This window comes from Patella vulgata, chromosome 6 (genome assembly GCF_932274485.2).
Source record: "Patella vulgata chromosome 6, xgPatVulg1.2, whole genome shotgun sequence".
NCBI classification, from domain to species: domain Eukaryota; kingdom Metazoa; phylum Mollusca; class Gastropoda; family Patellidae; genus Patella; species Patella vulgata.
The window spans coordinates 22,428,554-22,448,367 of NC_065884.2; the positions used below are offsets into that span (position 1 = coordinate 22,428,554).

The 19,814-nt window shown below is 36.5% G+C and overlaps 1 protein-coding gene across 3 annotated transcripts in view; it reads left to right on the forward strand.

Annotated features, from left to right (window-relative positions):
* The first annotated feature begins 315 nt into the window (after nucleotides 1–315).
* LOC126825069 (uncharacterized) overlaps nucleotides 316–19,814 on the forward strand; it is a 71,785-nt gene continuing 52,286 nt past the window's right edge. Inside the window, exons 1-7 of one of the 3 annotated variants that reach the window (XM_050554510.2) lie at nucleotides 316–828; nucleotides 2,256–2,383; nucleotides 3,878–4,204; nucleotides 10,640–10,918; nucleotides 11,710–12,237; nucleotides 16,472–16,502; nucleotides 16,797–16,831. In XM_050554510.2, coding sequence (XP_050410467.2) covers nucleotides 2,311–2,383; nucleotides 3,878–4,204; nucleotides 10,640–10,918; nucleotides 11,710–12,237; nucleotides 16,472–16,502; nucleotides 16,797–16,831 — 1,273 coding nt within the window. In that variant the 5' untranslated portion in view covers nucleotides 316–828; nucleotides 2,256–2,310. The remainder of the gene's footprint in view (nucleotides 829–2,255; nucleotides 2,384–3,877; nucleotides 4,205–10,639; nucleotides 10,919–11,709; nucleotides 12,238–16,471; nucleotides 16,503–16,796; nucleotides 16,832–19,814) is intronic. The other 2 variants (XM_050554507.2, XM_056101605.1) reach the window with 2 other exon arrangements.

Here is a 19,814-nt window from a genome sequence, read left to right on the forward strand (position 1 = left end):
CCTGATTGAATGGCTGATGGGGGTTCACATGGGCATTGGTGGGATTTCTGTTGCAAAACCATGAAATAAGGCGATATTTCACGATCTGAAATAACAGGAAAAACTGTTCCCAGTAGTCTAATCCTTGCAAATTTTCAAGCCATTTTACTTCTGCACCCTCAGCCCCAAATCCTAAATTTAGGTGAGGACAGAGTGAGATTTCGATTCCATAACCACATAAATAAAGCAATATTAGACCCTTAGTTACCGTGCTCACGCGCCGGAATAGCAGGAAACGCGACCATCTAATGTTAAAATACAACCGACGCGGTGTTTCGGGTTTTAAGCGTTCGACGGCTTGGGTTTATAATATTTATGTATTATGTATTAAGTTCCCAAATCTAAAGAAATACGTTACTAAATTATAACCAATAGCCTTTCTGATCCACATGGCTTTTCTAAAAGCGAACGAACCTAAGCAAGAGAAAAAGATATAAAACAAGTAATTGTGCAGGGTAAATGGCCCTTTCCGATGACGTTTGCACATCTTGTATTTAGGTATATATGTATATATATATACCTAAATACAATGCACACTATAACTTTAATGGTATGCCTTCAATACATACTGCATATTATACACCCACGTGACTTTACATTAAATGCAAGAGTCAGTGGCAAGGCCCTTCACAGCGACTTAAAATCACATTGAGTAAGTAGCAGCACAAAGGCAAAAATCTATTAGAGTTAAATAGCTATCCAATTCTTTGCCGAAGACACCTCGAAGAACTGCTGTACTGAACATACATATATTTAAAAAAAAATTACACAAATTGACAAATATATTCGGTAAGTTTTTTATTTCATTGAAAGTTCATCTCAGAAGTCTTTTTGTAAAATTATGCATTGGTACCCAAAATATTTAAAAAAAATAAATAAATAAAAAAATAATGCCCCTTGATACCATTTTTTTTTCTAAAAGATAAAAGCGTAGATGTAGAATTTTTTAAAAGAGTATCTAAATGGTACTAAGAAGTGGTGGGGTGTGCCGGTCGCAACAAAGGGGCAAGACTTTGTGACGGCGTCCTCAATTTTGTGTGACCCTCAAAGTCCGCGAAACCAAACGACCGTCGAGAGTAAACCAAATGGGCCCGGGGAGTGTTATAAGTCCTCACGCGAAGGTTTTTATGATTTTTATCCTGTATTGCAGTTAAAAATTATGGACAGCTCTATCCCTTGCTACCAGTAGAAGCATCCTGTCGGTGTTTAGAGCGAAAGATCAAATGAAACGACGTTTAATGTCTTATCTTTCTGCTCTTATCGGACTACTAATTATGAGAACCATTTTAAGGGGGGGGGGGCAGTTAGCGTCATAGAATATTTTGCAGTTGTGGAATTCATATTTCGCACCATTGCCGCCACTTGGAAAGCTTTCTTTAGGAACCAAAAGTATTAATCATTATATGATCAATAGACGTTTGATGCTTCCGTCGAGTCAGTACATATTGAGATTCAGTATGCAATTAAAACCTTAAAGGAGCTAAATCGCCAATATTTGGGACTTGGAACGCATTGACTCTGTTTCTGATTGAGATATAATTATTAATCTTGGTGTAAATGTTAAGTACGTGTATATCTAACAGAACACAGTTTTTATGGGAAACAATCACTGGTTTATTCTAAAAGCACGACGTTTCGACAAGTATCCTCTTATCGTTATCAAGCACAAGAGGATACTTGTCGAAACGTCGTGCTTTTAGAATAAACCAGTGATTGTTTCCCATAAAAACTGTGTTCTGTTAATGTGTTTCCCAATCGCTACATGCCACTTAAAGATTACGTGTATATCTAGACTGGGAGTGGTGATGAATGTGATCTGCTATGAGTAACAGAGATAAGCAATTTGCTTTATTCATGCACTGGAACACAATGACGTTGGTGTATAGTTTCAGTACATTAATACCTTGCAACCAATTTTCAGAAATAACCGTGCTAAGATTAAACAGAATGGTAAGCAATTGGATTGGTCAATGCTTTTTAAATCACGCATTTTGGAACACAATAACTATGTTTCCAACTCCGGTAGAACATTCAAATTTGGTGTAGAGTTTCATGAGGTTGCCGGACGTTTGACGGAGTTTATCATTCGCACTTAATTAGAATCAAAGGAACGTTTTAAAAGACATTGAGAAATCAAATGCTTATATCCCAAGGCAAAAAAATAAAAGAAAATGCGCGTAATTACTAATTAATGGGTGTCATCCTTTTACTTTGAGATTAAGGCAGAAGACACCAGCGTTACTGTTGACCTGTTTTTGAATAGTCAGAAGAATGATATCCAAGATGACAGCACTGATAGTTGTCTGTGTGACAGTAACATCAATATTGGTATTGGGTACGCAAGGTTAGTATCAGTTTACAAAACGAGCTGTGGAATTTCAAGGGCAATAAAGTCCAATATTAGGAAATGTTAAAGAAGCTAAGTCGCTAATATTTGGGACCTAGAAATTGACACAAATGCGTCACAACGCATATAATAATGTAATATGAATGTATATAAACTGATTTACATTCAATCATTTCTGTTTTTACTGTAATTTCTAATCAGTTAAGTTCGGCCAAATCCGACAGAAATCTCAATCGAATGGCTATTTCCAGAGTCTGGTTATACCAGTCTACACCGAAATTATTTATTGCGCATGCTTCTAAATAAGAATATAGCGTGACCGTTTGACATGACTTATGGAATATGTCTAGCCTCGTTCTTCGAGTACCTTGTTACAAATGACGCTGAAACGCATTATGGTACACGATTCGTGTACCAATGGTAAAATGTTTATTTTGTCTTAAATATTCGATATCAGAAGCCCACCCTTTTCCGGTAAGATCACAACATCAATGTTGATTTAAATAGACAAATAATTTGTATCTTCAATGTCGAAGAATTTGGATGTATTGAGTTAGAGACTTAGCTACTTTAACCGGTATAAATCATTTGTGCCCATTTTTACGGTATTACGTAGAAAATGATTTGTGTATCATGTGTGGCTAACAGTTTCAAACTCACGGAATTTACAGCTTACACTTGTGCCGTCTTACATATTCGTTCAACTTCATCTGTGTAGTTTTAATATAACGTCAAGTTAACTTTGGCTAATTATCCAGAATGTATGGTAAGTTTGTTCGGCTTGAAACGAATAATATAGTCCCAATATATCCCAAGATTGACCATCGAAAGGCTAACTAGGTCTAGTTTACATTTGTCACTTTCTTTTACCGATAAAGAGTCGATATTTTGAAATAAATTAAAATGGCAAGAGGGAATATAAGTCGTATTTTAAGTCACATAATGTAGGGGGCTGACATCAATAAGGAAGCACTCCACGATCATAAAATCTGACATTACCCCTTTCCGTTTTATAAGAGAATACCCCATATTACAGTAAATGTTTCTTTCGGCTATATGTTAAATTCAACGATACTCTTAACTTTGCTTTGCTCGCAAGTTGTTGCTGTTGCAGACTAACCCAATTTTTGTTACACTTCATATACAAACACAAATTTTATTAATGCTTCCAGGATCAAACACGTTTCAAATATATACGCAGATCACATTAGACAGCCTGTCTGGAATACAGGTACTGAACGTTCGCCATACAACAAATATTTACAACACTTAGAAATGTTAATAAGGTTTTGAAATTTTGGATTGTTTTTGTTATTTGAAGTACTTGATGATATACGTCCCTAACCCGATGGCGATTTTTAAAACAAGAAAATGTGTCTGTATTAAGCTATATATATAATCCGAATTAGTAAATTTAAAAAAATCATAAGATAAAGAAATATTAAACGGACAACATTCGGCAGATAATAATTGTTAATATTTGTTTTTTAGGTGAAATAACTATAACCAGCGAACCGGAGAAAGCGGTATATCATGGTTATTTTACACTAACGTGTCATATTGGTACAATAACTGATGAAGTTAAATGGATCTATAAAGGAAAAACTTATTTCTCTTGTGCATCACCATATAGTGCTGGTCTGTGTTTTATAAATACAACTGCATCATACTACAATCGTCCTACCTATGATGTCAACACAACAGCTGGAATATCAACTGTTAGAATGTATATGTACGTGAACGAATTCGAAGGGTTGTGGACATGTCACCACGGCAGAGACAGCTCTACTTACACTGTCAGCCTCATTGATTATGACAGTAAGTTTATATTATAATATGACTAAGTATATTTAAATGAGAATTGAAGATATGAAATTTGTTTTTGGAATAAAGAGTCAATATGAATGTAATATGAATGGATCCAGAATCGGGGTGATGCTACCCTGGCGTCCTTTCGAAATCACACCATCGATATATGGCCGCCCCGAAACATGTTCTGGTTATCATATATCATGCTAAATTACCACATGGGTAATTTAATCATTGATTGTAACATACTTGACACTAAAAGTTTGATAAATGTAATCAGTATATACAACATGTACGTTATATAAAAGGAAACAAGAAAAACAGGAAAAATTATGCAAGATGGCTTCCCTTGATCCTAACACTATGTTCGCCTCTTTTAAATATTAAACTTTGAATTTATAGGTTACCCCAATCACCCATGGGGTTCAAAGTGCTGTAAAAATAAGGAAATCTGTATTTAGTGTCCTTTCTACCACGAGGTTAAACATGGCTAAACCCTTCTTTAAACGCGAAATTGATAAGCCTCTGACACCCTCAGGAGTAGAGTCGAATGCTAATATAATAGAATCCAATAAGCGTATTAGTCAATTTAATCAAATTTCGATTCCCGATAAACACCGGACGATGCCCGAAATATTTCGCACAAAGAGTGGCTCCAAACCAAAATGTCATCGGATTTCGGCCACTTTATTTCCGGACAAGGCAAAAAAAAATATTAGAATATTACATATTTTTGTTTTATTTCACTTTACCCTTCTGTCCGTGTCACGATGTTATTCCGTAGCACAGTGTAATGAGCGAGGTGTCATTAATTTGTTTTTGGAGTAATCCAATAACTTTGTGGATTGGCAGCATGAAGATCATGTCGGACGTTCTCGTCATTACGTAGCATGAATGTTCTTGAGCCGGAACCACGATCGGTATTTCTACTTAAAGGGACAATAACACTCTTGCTGGCTTGACAGCTCCAGAAAATAAATAATAGCCTTATTCTAAGTATTAGATGTTTAGGTATCCTACCTGTTGTGTAAATTATCCATTAAATCCTATTTTACTTGTTCAGAGGGTTCGAAAATATTTTTAAATCCAAGTCCCGATACGTTAGGCTTTTCAAATCATTTAGTTGAATTTTTCCAATTTTTTAAATTAGGTGTGTTAAGATGAATGTATGATGTATGAAATGTATATTTAAAGTGAAATACTTTAAATAGTTGAATTATGTATAAAATGTAAGTTTAGAATAAACCAATAAATTAAATTAACATAACTTTAAATTCCAATTTCCCTAGAAACCAACATGGCCGTCACTTTAAACTAAAATCATTTACACAATGTAATATATATATGAAACTAATAGTAACACATACCTTTAAACTGCAAGTTTCAAATATTTGGATACAAATACAAATACAAGTACTAGCACACACACACACACACACAGAGTTGATGAAATAAACAACCGATATACTAATAATTACTTTATACTTTAAGTATAAAATTTATACCAAGATTAGATGAAGTATCTAACCTCACACTACAAGATTCTATCTAAAAGTGACCATGGTGATGTTACAAACCCAAGAAACCTCCGGGTCAAAGGTGAAATGAAACACCAGTGAGCAGAATGAACTCGAACTCACTGGATACCTTTAAAAAGAGATTTTATAAACAAAACCTTTTATGGATATAGTGATTTGTGACATACATGTATTATCTAAGATTAAATTAGCATTGTAAATAGATAAAACCACTCTAACACATTACTATATCATATTCATATAAGATTTATTATGCGTAAATTGCATTGGACATTCATGGAACCTGTCCCATGGTAAGTCAAAAGTGATCTAACCCATGCGCGTGGTTTCCATCCTACCCTGACCTTGTACGTGACATGGTGTAGTGTTGTCTGTCCAGCCTTATGGATTTTCTCTTCTCTCGCAAGCGAAATATTGCAATAAAATTGTTCCACGTTAGTCCCAAAATGATTTAGTTTGTGTTGAGTTTACCTTAAACCTCATTGCTGTCAAAATCATCCTTGATAACAACTGAATGGTATATATCAATTTTGAACAGATTTCCATACATATGCGTCACAATATGTTAGTCCCAAAATGACAAAGTTTAGGTCCAATGTCCGTTAAGCCCCAATGTTTCTCTGATAAGTCCAAATCATCCTTTCTAATGACTGAATGAAATATATTAAAATTGTAAAGATGTCCATACATATTTGTCCGACAAGATAGCATAAGTGCGGGTAGTTCGAAATCCGTGTCCAAATGGGTCAAATTGGCCAAAATCCAAATTGGCCGTCCGTTTTGGCTAGTAAATTCAAATTTCCACCCAATTATCATAATATGACCTAGTTTGGTATCAAAATATGCGTTTTCGGTGTAACTGAATTCATGTCTACACACATTTTTGTGATTAGTGACACCGCTATGTCAGTTATGTTTTCGGGGTAGCTGAATCCATTTTCGTACACATTTTAGTGATTTGATTCCCCTGTGTCTATATATGAGGAACTCCAATTAGGGATTTAGATTTCTGATTAGGGATTGGAGATTTATGATATTTCTACCTTAGACCTACAATGACATTCATCCAGTATCCACTAAATTTCATATGGAATTACTCCCATGTTGAGACACAGATGGATACAGTATCGCCTGTTTGTCAAATGTGCAGTGAGCCGTTTGATAATGTTTTTAAAATATTTTTCCGGTTTGCATTATGCCTGCTTCGGTCATTTTTATTTTTTTATTTTATTAGTTGGGGGTTGCTAGTTGTGGGTAACATTCAACTTTGCTAGTCCCTGCAAAGAACGAGCTATAGCCTCTCAAACTTTGGTTTTCATTGAATTCAATTTTCAGAGAGAATTGGGTATCCGGCCACTGGCGGCCAGGACCAAGGTATCATTAGAAGTAGAAACTTAAAACTTGGTGTGCGGGAGGAGCCGAAGTGGTCCTACTAAATTTTGTTAGACCAAATCAATTATTGTCTGAATAACAGATCATCCAAATTTGGTTCAAAAATGTCAAATGTTTTGCTTACTTTTCTATTAAAAAATATTATTTAAATTTTCCAAGTCGGTATCAACTGAATCAATCTAATATTTTGTAGGGATGTATCTGTATACTAACCCATCTCACAGAAAAACTTGGTTATCAGCCAATTATTTATTCATTAGCCAATTCAATGAAATGAAATGAAATGAAATGAAATGGGGTTTAACGTCCTACTGTTCTGCTCCTATACTGGGCTAATGAAGACGGGCATACGCCATACGCCATACAGTGTGCTATGAGGGAAATTTTGCCCGGGCAGCGGCACTATCGCCTACTCTTATATCGAATTCCAACTGCCAAGGGATCTTTTACGTGCATTCCAATGTATACACGGGACCTCGGTTTTTCGTCTCATCCGAAGGACTAGACAGCTGTCCTTGTCAGGCCCTCCGTTCTGCACCACTGACAAGGGGAAACCACGTCGGAAACCAATTCAATGAAATTCGATTCCCGAAAAAACAACGATCAATGCCTGAATAATTTCGAACAATGCAGAGTGGCTCCAGTCCAATATGTCATCGGATTTTGGGCACTTTATTCTGTCGACTTTTTCATTATTTTTTTATTTCTTATTACCCGTCTGCCCGAAAAAATATGACTAACCGAATGTAAGGGGAAAGGGTATGGGAGGGGCTGAAACATTGCAAAATGAATTTTGAAACTTTGTCTATCTTCAGACTTTTGGCAACGTTAAACTTCCTTATACTAACCCGATCGATCGCGACACTTTAGCCAAAATAAAATCATCGAATGTCCATTCCCAGCCATCGACTTTCTATAACATGGCTAATCAGGATGTGTTTCCCCATCCGGTCTCGCTCCACCGTCTACATCGTATAGTGGCTAGGAAAGAGCATCCAATGATTATATTGTTTTCTAAAATATCTCGATAGATCGACTTATAATCTCGATTGATCGACTTAATATCGCGATTGATCAACTTAATATCTCGATCGATCGACTTTCTATAACGAGGTTGAACTCGGCGTGTTTCCACGTCCGGTCCCGCTCCATTGAGTATTGGTTCATGCGAAAGTGCGCGGTGACTGGATGGCTTCGCTGCCTTCTATTGATTCAGAAGAAAAGACGAGAGAGAGCGCCGGAGAAGGGTAGGTAGGCAGCCAGGCAACCCTCCACTATAGGACGAAGACCGACTGAGCTTCACAATAAATATCATCCCCTGTCCTACTATTCGCGTCCATTCTGGTCAGGTGCCCTCGATCTAACTATGGTTTGAGTGCAAGTATGGTGCCCGAGACTATTTTCCCTGCCTCGCACGGTCCTGAGGACAACTGATTTGCCAACCAATTGCTCTCTCGAGCTGTTCCGCATATGGGGAAAGTAGCGCACACTCGGGCTTTTCAATACTGAACCTACGCCGTCTGTCTACAATTATTTCCGTTTGAGAAAAGACACTTAGCTAGTTAATTGACATATTAATCCTAAATCGATGATTTAGTCGCAAACACTAAGTATATATCCAGAATTTGAGAAGTATATATTCCGCTTTCATTTCATAAAATTTAAAAGGTTTAATTTCTGTGTGAAACGGAGTAGGGCTGCATTACACAACAGTATATTTATTGTTAGATGTGGCAACCATTTAGGTAGAGTAGTTAGTTATCTGTGTGTGTGTGTGGGGGGGGGGGGGGGGTTGGATGGCTGAATGGTTAGCGTGCGCGCGCTGTATCATAAAGTCTGTCATTGAGTCGACTGGCGTGGTTTCGAACCCCCGGTTGTACTGCTAAAGACCCCTACGCACAAAGCGAATTATGTAAATAAAATTAAACCATATGTTAGTCCCGAAATGACCTAGTTTGTGTCGAGTGGACGTTAAACCCCATTTCTCTCTCTCTCTCTAGTTATCTGTGTGCAGAATGAGACTTTTCCTCCTGTCTATCGCACTTCTCAAAAGAGGGCCGTCTGAATTGTGCATGGCGAAGGGAGTGCGTCCGATTTTGAGAAAGATAAGCAGAAAAGATGACAAGCCTAGGATCCATCGGGGTGGCCAATTCGTCACCGAGTGGGCGTGCGAGTGGCCGTTCCGAAGACTTTTCAAATGAGTGCGTTTCTCATGCGTGAAACTCAGTCGGCCTTCAACATCGTAGTTAGCAAAAGCGGAGAACGTTTTTGGTAAGTTTTCTTAAGACGCGCCAGTAGCGGTGTAAGGCTGCCTATCTACTCTTTCCCGGTTTAGTAAAGGCTTGGGAGTGTGTTTCCGGCAATTTCCGACTGAGTTCCCTTTCGTCACCGTCGTTGCGCTGTTGTTGTGAGGGAAAGGGTGCTGCTTGAGACCTTGTACCCGCTTGGCACACGTGGTCGCGCTTTCTCTTGTCTTTTCTTCGCCAGTAATTCTCTCGTAGGCAGCAAAGCTGTCGGAAAACGGATTATTGTTTATATTTTGTTCAGTCAGCACGCACTTTCCAACAATCCAATACTCGACGAAGACGGCGGAGCCATGTCGGACGGGGAAAAACTTTCTGCTTAGCTTCGATATAGAAAGGCGATTGATCGAGATATTAAAGTGATGGGTACTTTGCGAGAAATAACATCGTGGAGAAGTCCTTATAAATAAAATGCAAATGTGACAATAAGTTTACCGTGTGTGAATATTTCAAATCAAAATATATTGGGCAGTCTGAAAATGATTGTTAGATTTGTTAACGCATTTATGGAATTTCAGTCCGTTGTATGATTTCCATGATAATCGCGACGATCACTTATCATCGTAACTTTGGTAGGTGTATAGACATTGTTATCCGGGAACTTATACCTCCAGTAATTTGGAGACATAGGCTATGGCCAACACCGCCTGAGAACTGAACCGATGTATTTCTTTGAAAACGTACCAATCGGTGCATATCTAGGGTAAAGGTTTGAATTGAGGAGTTTAATACCCAAAAATAAAACAAAAACAAAACAAAAAAGAAACCCCAAAATTCCGTAACTGGTCTGTTATTAGTTGAGGAGGGTGTTTGGCAGAGAATAGTTACTATTCCTTGGATACATTATACAACTCAACAATTGGGTATGATTAGTTTCCCGTATAGAAAGTCTTTTTAATATTTACCAGAATTTGCCTTTCATTTTGTGGAATGAAAATCACATTTTGTAATCCTTAATTTCCAATACTAACCGGTAAGTTATAGTTAAAAACAATAACCACTTTTGGCTAACGTACTGGCCTTGTGACATAAGCACTGCTCGACAAAAACATTTTAAGTTTATTTAGTAACTATAGCATCCCACTGTTGAGAATGTTAAATAATACAGGAATGGGTATACTATTTACATGATTAGATATTTGTGTACAATATATAAGTACGCCCATGAGATGTGTAGATCTATTAAGATTATTGTTTATCTTATATTTCAGAAAGAGCTTCTATTTCTAGTTTTACATCAAGTCCTAGTAATAGTACTATAAACGTAGGAACTGCTATCACATTTACATGTACTGTGTCCAGTACTAAATTGTTACCTGTAAATGTTTCTATATCAAGTCAAAATAGAGAAGGAAATCTGACATACTTCACGAAATCCACATCTAGAACATTTAGTGTATCAACAATAGTTCAATGTACAGACTACAGGTTTTACTGTACAGCATATAATGGTTATGTTTCTACTACAACCCTGTATAAAAATGTCAGGTGTAAGTAGTATAATTACATTAAAACTTGCTACCTGTAGTGGGGTTGTTCTTAGAGTACAAATTATGGCAGTTTTGGCCAAAGTGAATTTTGATCGTTATGGTTTATGGCTGTTATGACCCAAAACACCAAAGCAAGAACCCTTTAGAAATACAAAATTGTTCGATATAATGTTTTCAATTTCAAAAATTCCCTTTCACTATGCTTTTGTTTTAGATATTTATAAGCCGAGTTATATCTCTAAAGCATGACCATTGTAAGGACAACCCATTAAAGATCCACTATGTAAAACCTAAATCTGCCTATTGAGTGTCGTTTTCTGTCTTCAAATGATATATTAATTTTTTTTTATTAAAACATTTATTAACACGACCAGCCCTTAATTAATTATCTGTTAAATCGAATGAACCCGATTTTAAGTAGATTAGAACGCCATGGCCATTTAAGAATTTAACGATCAAATAGACAATCGATTGTTAAGTACCTTTTGCTACGATAAGAAACAATCTACGTTACATTTTGTCACAACTTCAAACACTCATAACTTCGCACAGAAAAAAACCCGAATGTGACCGAAATTGTCAATATATTAATTTTCCATTATGATATATTTTGAACTATCATAGCAAAAACGACTAGCTCTATATCTAAATCTTACATAATGAATCTTTAATGAATAATTAACATTAAATGTTTTTGGTAAATGTAATCATAAAGCTCATTTGGAAATAGTTTTCAGACCTTATGAATACGTGAATATTTTAAAATTCGTTTTTTGTTTTTGTTTATTTAGGTCCAGTGACACTACTACGAGACAAAACAACCACAACAGTTAATGCTACTGTTGGATCTTATTCTACATTACGCGCGTATTATTCTGGATATCCTAGACCAAGCTACACCTGGTACAGACGATCATCACAAGTTGAGGTCAAGTTATACAACTATGGATCTAGAGCAAGTTGGTCACACCGCATTGGTAGATACATCAGTCTTCAAATCAACAAAGTTTATCTACAAGATGCTGGACAATACAGTGTTCATATTAATGCTACTGGAAAAGTATTTATTGTTGTATTCACATTAAACGTAAATCCAGCACCTACATCGAATTGTATTGCCGAACGAGAGACGGCAGGGACCCGAATAGTTGATACTCTACAACATAACACTACTATAAAAGCTGAACAATCGACCCCAGCAACCCCCCAGCCGTTCATCAGCGCAGCTGGATTGGGTATCGGTATCGCTGTCGGAATTATAACCACTTTCCTAATATTGGGCGTGTTTTTACTAGTTACTAGAACACTGAAATCGCTTGGTAAGTAAGACAGTATACATGAATTATATAATTCCTAGGCTGTGTTTAAATTGACATGTTTAGGCACAATGTTTTATGATAATTTACATCTTGCCTATCAATAGAAATTGACATCCTGTATAAGGAAACAATGTAATGACATGAATCACACTTCTCGGGAACGACCTGGATATGCCATGTGCGCATAGGGTAATGCTGCCCGGACACCGTTTTTATGGCCTACTCTTATTTAGAATTTTGATTATTAAGGGTTCTTTTACACGCATATCATGTCATGTACCGACCAAACGACTAGACAATGTTCCTTGTCAAACCCTCCGTCCTCGCTGACACAGGGGAAACACGATGAAAAATTCAGGACAACAACCGACCTGATCTGATTTGTTAAAACTTAAATCTCCTTAAAATCGTCTTAAACTCAAATTTCATCTTAACTGAATATAGATGAGTTTCACAAAACGATTTTAAGCATTTTTAGTTAAAATCCGTGGCGTTTCGCAAATCTATTTTAGGGACAATTTGAACTAAAATCAATTTTAACTTAGGCCAGCCGCCACCTTCTCCTAAGTTAATATCATGACATTAACAAACATTGATATGGCTACGTTGTTAGATCTATTGCGACATATAGATATATTTGGAATAATGATAATATTAGCAATGGTCCGGGTCACATAATTTTAACGTACCATCATTCACAAAAACAATTCTCATTCATTTTCTTTTCACAGTATGAGAAATACAGCTACGGCCAACCACCCGTTTATTTTATTGTAAGGCAATTTAAGCATTTAGATGACGCCCCAAATTAGAGCCCAAGCAACCCCCCCCCCCACCAAAAAAAACCCCACTAGAAGAAAACCACTTCATATCTAATGCCATGGAAAGAAGAGTATAAAGAAAATACCTTCGTGTACCATGGTTTGAAATGGCCAATTTCTTATTAGAAGGCCTAATGCCATGCGCATAGTATTTACTCATATGTTTTAGGGGTTATGATGGTTTGTAAAAAGATACATCAATAATCTCAAATGTGTTTACTGGAAAATGTTATAGGCCTATTTGAAATTAAATTTTAATATCATAAATTTGTGTTTATTTCTTAATGAAGGCTTACGTTAATAAAACAACATAAATAAGAGAAATATTAGGAGCCAAAGCTATTTTATCTTTGCCAAAAATCATTTTGAGTAAGATAGATAGGCACTTTGGCATTTTCAAAGTATCATCGAAAAGGTCTATATAACCCTAACCCTAACATTGGGTATTTGGTGCAACAATTTAGTCTAGATTAGTCGTTTGAGTCACAAATATGATATGTTTGCATAGGCGTACGAACCAGGGGGGCGGGGGGGGGGCAGTTGCCCCCTTAACTTTCGGGCAATCTTACTTTTCGGGCAGACGGGTAACGTGAAAAAGTTGTTATTTCATCTTCTTTGTAAAATCAAGTGCCCGAAATCTAATAAAACACTAATTTTACTTTTCTTTAAATTGAATGCCACGCATTTGTACTGAATTGACTATGGGTTAAAACATTTTGTCTGGAGTCACTCTACTTTGTGCGACATTTTTCGGGCATCCGATTATTATTTGTGAATGCAGCTGCAACAGTCTGATTGAATGATTGGAATTCGGGTAGGCATAGAGTGGGATTTCGGTTACAAAACCATTGGGCTAGAATAGCAGAAAAACGCATTTGCGGCGGTTAAATATTCAAAATTTCTCTGGGAGGGCCAGGCCCCCACACCCCACGACGTTTGATTGGTTGTTTGGGATATTGGACCACATTGAAGGCTGGAATAGCAGGAAAACGCGTTTGAGGCAGTTAAATTTTCAAAACTTTCTCCCAACGGTCCCGTTTTGTGGACTGTAAACGATTGGTTGGTTGATTGGAATTCGAGTCAGCCACCTTAATTAAGCTAAATTGCTTTTAGACAACTTTGAAGTTGCTTTGTAATAGCAGGAAAACGCGTTTGCGACCGTCAAATATTCCACAATTTTCTTGGGGGTTCCATACATGTTACGCTCTGCTCCTTCGCTTCTTGCAGAAGACCGAAACCGCTCTCTGTAAACCCGAATTTTCTTTTTCGGGCATTTCGAGTTATGCCCCCCCCCCCTAACTGTCATCACGCCCTTACGCCTATGTATGTTTGTGACAATTCTCAATAGTTTCTGTTATACAAAATACCATAAAACTAGGAAATTCAAGCGATTTAGTTTATCGATACGCATTATTTACATTAAAGCCTGCGAATAATCAAATGCAAAGGTCACGGAAGGAGGATGCAAGTTCAAGGCCAACCTACCGATATATTTCGAAACGAATAATACGCAATGATCTCATTTAATTCATCTCTCTACGACTGTCTGACCATGTGCAAACATTGCTACAACGTATGAAACCCTCCGAATTGATATTGTAAGCGATAGTTCAACCTGTCAACAGTTTTTAGGTTCGAAGCGTATTTGCATACACTCCGCAATGGAAATGTGCACTGCATTTTTTTAAGTTGTACAATCGATCTTCGTAAACGCATTAAATTTAAAATTTATTTTGATTTAAAGATACATTATGGGAGAAAAGATAAAGAGATGGCAGTTCTCGCTATAATAGTTAAAAACTAGATAGTGTAAAGTAATTACAGTCAAATTGATCCACTATGAGCCGAGAAAGAAGCGGGTGAAATTTTTGCATAGGTCTCGGTCATCATTACTAAAATCATTAATATAAACAGCATAGTCTCGATTATCCACTTTTTCTGATTTAATTATCAATAGCCGTTTGCGGCATATAGGAATCTAATCCAGCCAACATCGAAGGCTAGCCTTGACATCGAGAGTTTATTATGGTCTGGATAAGTTAATAAGTTAATTGATAATTTAGATAACATTTCAGGCCTAAAGAAAGACTTGTAATAAGCAGATTTTGCTCTTGCATAATGCATGTTTAAGTTAAAATCTATTTTTGTGAAACAGGGCCCTGGCCGTTATTGTTATTATAGTTCAAAAATATTTAATGCAGAATTATTATGTTGAAAATTTCATTCAAATTATTTTATTCTGAGCGAAGTTATTACTGTTTGAAGCTTTGACAAGATGTGGCATAACTTGTTTATAACCGTAACAACGAAGCAACAGTACATGTTCATCGAGGCTAAGGCTCCTTTCATCATTTTTAAATTAAATCATTGAATGCCGATCATGTTTCAATCCGTTTAAATCTCCGCCATCCGATGATCTAGAGTGTTGATTATAGACACGCCATGTGAATAAATGTCTAAATAATGATTTATATAACAATTAAAGCGTAAATAAAGATCCACAATATATAGATTTGGCTCTAACATAATGCATCCTTAACAATATGAGCAATTTAAGTAATATGTGAAATTATTAATCGTTTATATATTACGCTCGGTACTAATTGGCAATATAATTCAAAATCCATAAATACAAAATGACCAATTAGTGTAACAGAAAGTGACATATACCACGGTAACGTGTCAAATCGATGGCCGTTCCAATTGTTGCGCAGATTTATAGATCTACAAATGAAATGAAATTTTGTGAATCTACCACTAATATCTGATTGATATGGTATAACATATGAGAACCTTGGACATCTAAGAAATATATTTTTACACTAAAACCCTACGCTATAACCATTGCGTTACTCTTTTTCGACATTATCCAAACTACATGACATTTTAATGGAATTGTCCTAAAATATGATATAGCTGCCCACTTGCTATTTCTTTAACAAATAATTCTGTTTTGCAGAAAACATAATGACTATGATGATGTGTTGCATAAAAGTCTAATAGGTCACCTTACTAATGTCTAATTATGGCATTCCCTGACAAATTGCATAGTTTATACTAATTAATTGTTATTTATAATTTACTGTTATCTCATCTTATTTACTAAAAATCAAATAATGATATATAAATAAACTTAAGATTACTGTTATCTCATATTATTTATCAACAATCAATGATACAATTATCTATCATTGATGACCGTTTTCTCATATTATTTATCAACAATCAATGATATACTTATCTATATATTATAGATTACTATTATCCCATATTATTTATCAACAATCAGTGGTAGACATATCTGTTAATAGATTACTGTTATCTTATTTATTAACAATCAACGATGTACATATCTTTATAAAGATTATTGTTGTTTCATATTAACAATCAATGGTATACATATCTATTTATAGGTGTTAAAGATAAAGAAGTAAAAACAAAGAGGTTAGTTTTATGGTTTTTTTGTACTTGGATGAGTATCAATTTATATCATTGCACAAATAACGTATTTTGATCTCATGTTTTACTGATATTTAATTTGTTTATTTCTACCGATCGAGGTAAAATATGCAGTTCCAAATAGGTATCAATATCTGATGACGTCAATGGATTACATTGTCGTTGAAGAAAATTCCATAAATTTCTATCTTATCAGGGGTGTTAGGACATAATGAACACTTTCTTTGTCCTGTTCTATACATGGCTAATCTTACACGTGACTTGTATTTTTATTTGTAGCAACAACAAAGGCCAAGACAAAAACAAACAATCAGGTAATTGTTTCTTTTGTAATTTTTCATGTGAAAACCGATAACCCACGAAAATTTTGAATTTGTATTTCCCTCGTCGCACACTGCATATGCGTAGACCCGTCTTTCATAGCCCGATTGGTCCACATAAGCAGGCTCTCACTGGCTTTCAAAATGGATGATAATTTTTATGTAAAAAAAATGTTCATATTTTTTTCCCTCCAACTGGAATATTTCATTTCATCTGCCAAAATGTCTCAGGTAGGCATAAAACAATTACCGATATATAGAATACAATATACATCAACTTAAAAAAATTGTCTTTACATCATATAATATAAGAACCGTTCTGATTTACTAACATCAAATTTTATTTTTGGTGACTTTAGTCTATTTGTACACCGTACTGCACAATATATTATTATGTGACATAAGTAGTGCGTTAAACCACATTTCATTCCATTACACCTTTTATCTCGCCCCATCTGATTTATACTCTTCAAAAAAAGTAGGGGATATTCAGAAATAATACAAAACTGCGGAAAGGCACTGCTGTTTTTATTAGAGGTAACCAGTGTATGTTAATAACATAAACAGTTCATATGGGTGGCTTATCTGACGACCCCATTTCACTCACAAAGAGATTCACTGTCAAAAGTGAAAATGGACGTTTTTTATTTTTGTCTTAATAATCTCAGACATTCAGCAATTCGTCGTGGCATGCTCCTAATCAACCGTCCAATAACGATTTGGGACAATCTGACCCACTCCTCTTGCAGTGCCACGGCCAATTCTAGCAGTGTTGTCGGTTGACGTTGACGTCGACGAACACGTCTCCCGATCAAATTAACCGTAACACACTAAAGCAAAGATACGCTAAACAGTAAATCTTATGCAAGAACCGAGGAAAGCAAACATGGATAGATAAACCAGCACGCGGCAGTTTTCATCAACTCTTCCTTGAAGTGTCAAATTTGACAATGAACCCCTCCCAAGTGTATGGCGCTATTGCGTGTAGCATGTGCAGCTCAGTGGTTCTGTTGGGGCGATAAGTTCTTCATCTGTGAACATACTCTCAAAGCATGTCAAGTGTCCATGACTATTTATCATATCGCAACCTGCATAGGTATTTGCATTTCAATATCCCCTACTTTTTATGGGCAGAGGATATTCGCCATTCGGATGGCAAAGAGTTATTCGCCATTCGTTTACGTTATTTGCCATTCGTTTTCGTTATTTGCCATTCTTTTTTTTAAATCGATATTCTCTGTCCTATCACGATGTCTGGTCGATGGGTAATGCTACCAACCACTTAAACTAGTTTAACTTCGACCTACAAAATGCACATTCATCATTTTCGTTGCAGTAAAAATGCGAAAATAACTACTACAACAAACGTTGTTTGACACAGTGCCATTGGAGGTCTATTTATAGCCTAGCGGTGTCTTTGAAAGGTTTAAATAAGACAAAATAGTTTTATTCAAATATATGGATTTGAAATAAACAGTGGTTGAAAATAAAAGGTTCGGGTAGATAAAAAAAAATGAAAATAAAATAAAATCCTGCTGCTAAATATGAAATATAAAAACGAATGGCACAAAAAGACGAGAGATATGTACAATAAGATAATAATTGTCTGTCTTTGGTAATGTTTTATTTTATGTTGATATTCACTGTATACCCTGATGGAACACACGTGGAGAGAGAGAGAGAGTGAGTGAGAGAGAGAGAGAGAGAGAGTCGGTTCGCCATACGTCCGTTCGAAACAACCTTGGTAATTTCTGGACTAACATATGGTTCAATTTTATTTTAATAATTCACTTGCGCATAGAGCTCTTTAGCAGTGGGAGGAGCCGGAGAAAACCCACGAGATTGGACAGACGGCCTTACTCCTTGTCACGTTCACGTACAAGCGCGGAATCAAAACCACGCTACTTGACTATATAGCCTAACACCTTCTGATCCAAGGCGCACGCGTTAATCCCCCACCAGACATATTTGGGGTACGCTAAAGTAAGACGTTGGCTGGTGATTCCGGCCGAAAAAGTTCATTTGGAGTTTCCGGCGTGGATGCAAAGGACGACGTATAGTCGTTCGGCTGAGACGAAAAATCGATGTCGTTAAACCCCATTGCATTTCTTAACATGGGAAGGGTGTGGCACTTTGTTGGTTCAGCACTTAATGATCTACTCTATTTTGCAAAATGATACAAGGACAGAGAATATCGATTTAATAAAAGGGCGGCAGATAACGAAAACAGATGGCGAAATACTCTTTGTCATCCGGATGGCGAATTAGTCTGATGATCATACCCGGTGTTAGATGAGAATGTTCATATGTATTGTTCGGCATGGTTATCTCGGTGTCCTCTGGTTTCCTCCCACGACTAAAGACCCCTACGAACAAGCGACCCCGAAAGAATTTTCTGAGGAAGAAAAAGCCAAGACAAAGTAGAATAAAAGTTGCTATTTGTTACAAGTCAAACTTAAACAGTTTGTGACATTCTAATTTCAGTCAGTTTCAGCGTGGTTTCGATTCAAATGTTGTATGTGACAAGGAGTAGGGTCGCCTGTCCAACCCCATGGGTATTCTCCGGGTCCTACCACTGCTAAAGTCTAAAGACCCCTACGCACAAGGGAATTATTCAAATAAAATAATGGAACCCTATGTGTTAGTCCCGAAATGACCCTCTCTCTCTCATTCCAGTTTCATATGAGGGAAATTTTGCCCGGATACGCCAATGTATACACGGGTCCTCGGTTTTTCGTACCATCCGAGCGACTACACAGCTGTCCTTGTCAGGCCCTCCGTCCTGCACCACTGACAAGGGGAAATAACCGAAACAAATTATGATCATGCCTAAAAAATATATCGTTTAGAGTACACAGAGACGCGGCATGCGAAGCCGGTCGCTTAAACAAACATTCATGATTCCAGAAAAAATATCACTGTGTATTAAACTGACTTTAAATTTTCTAAATTTTATGCCGAATTTTAATCCCTTAGT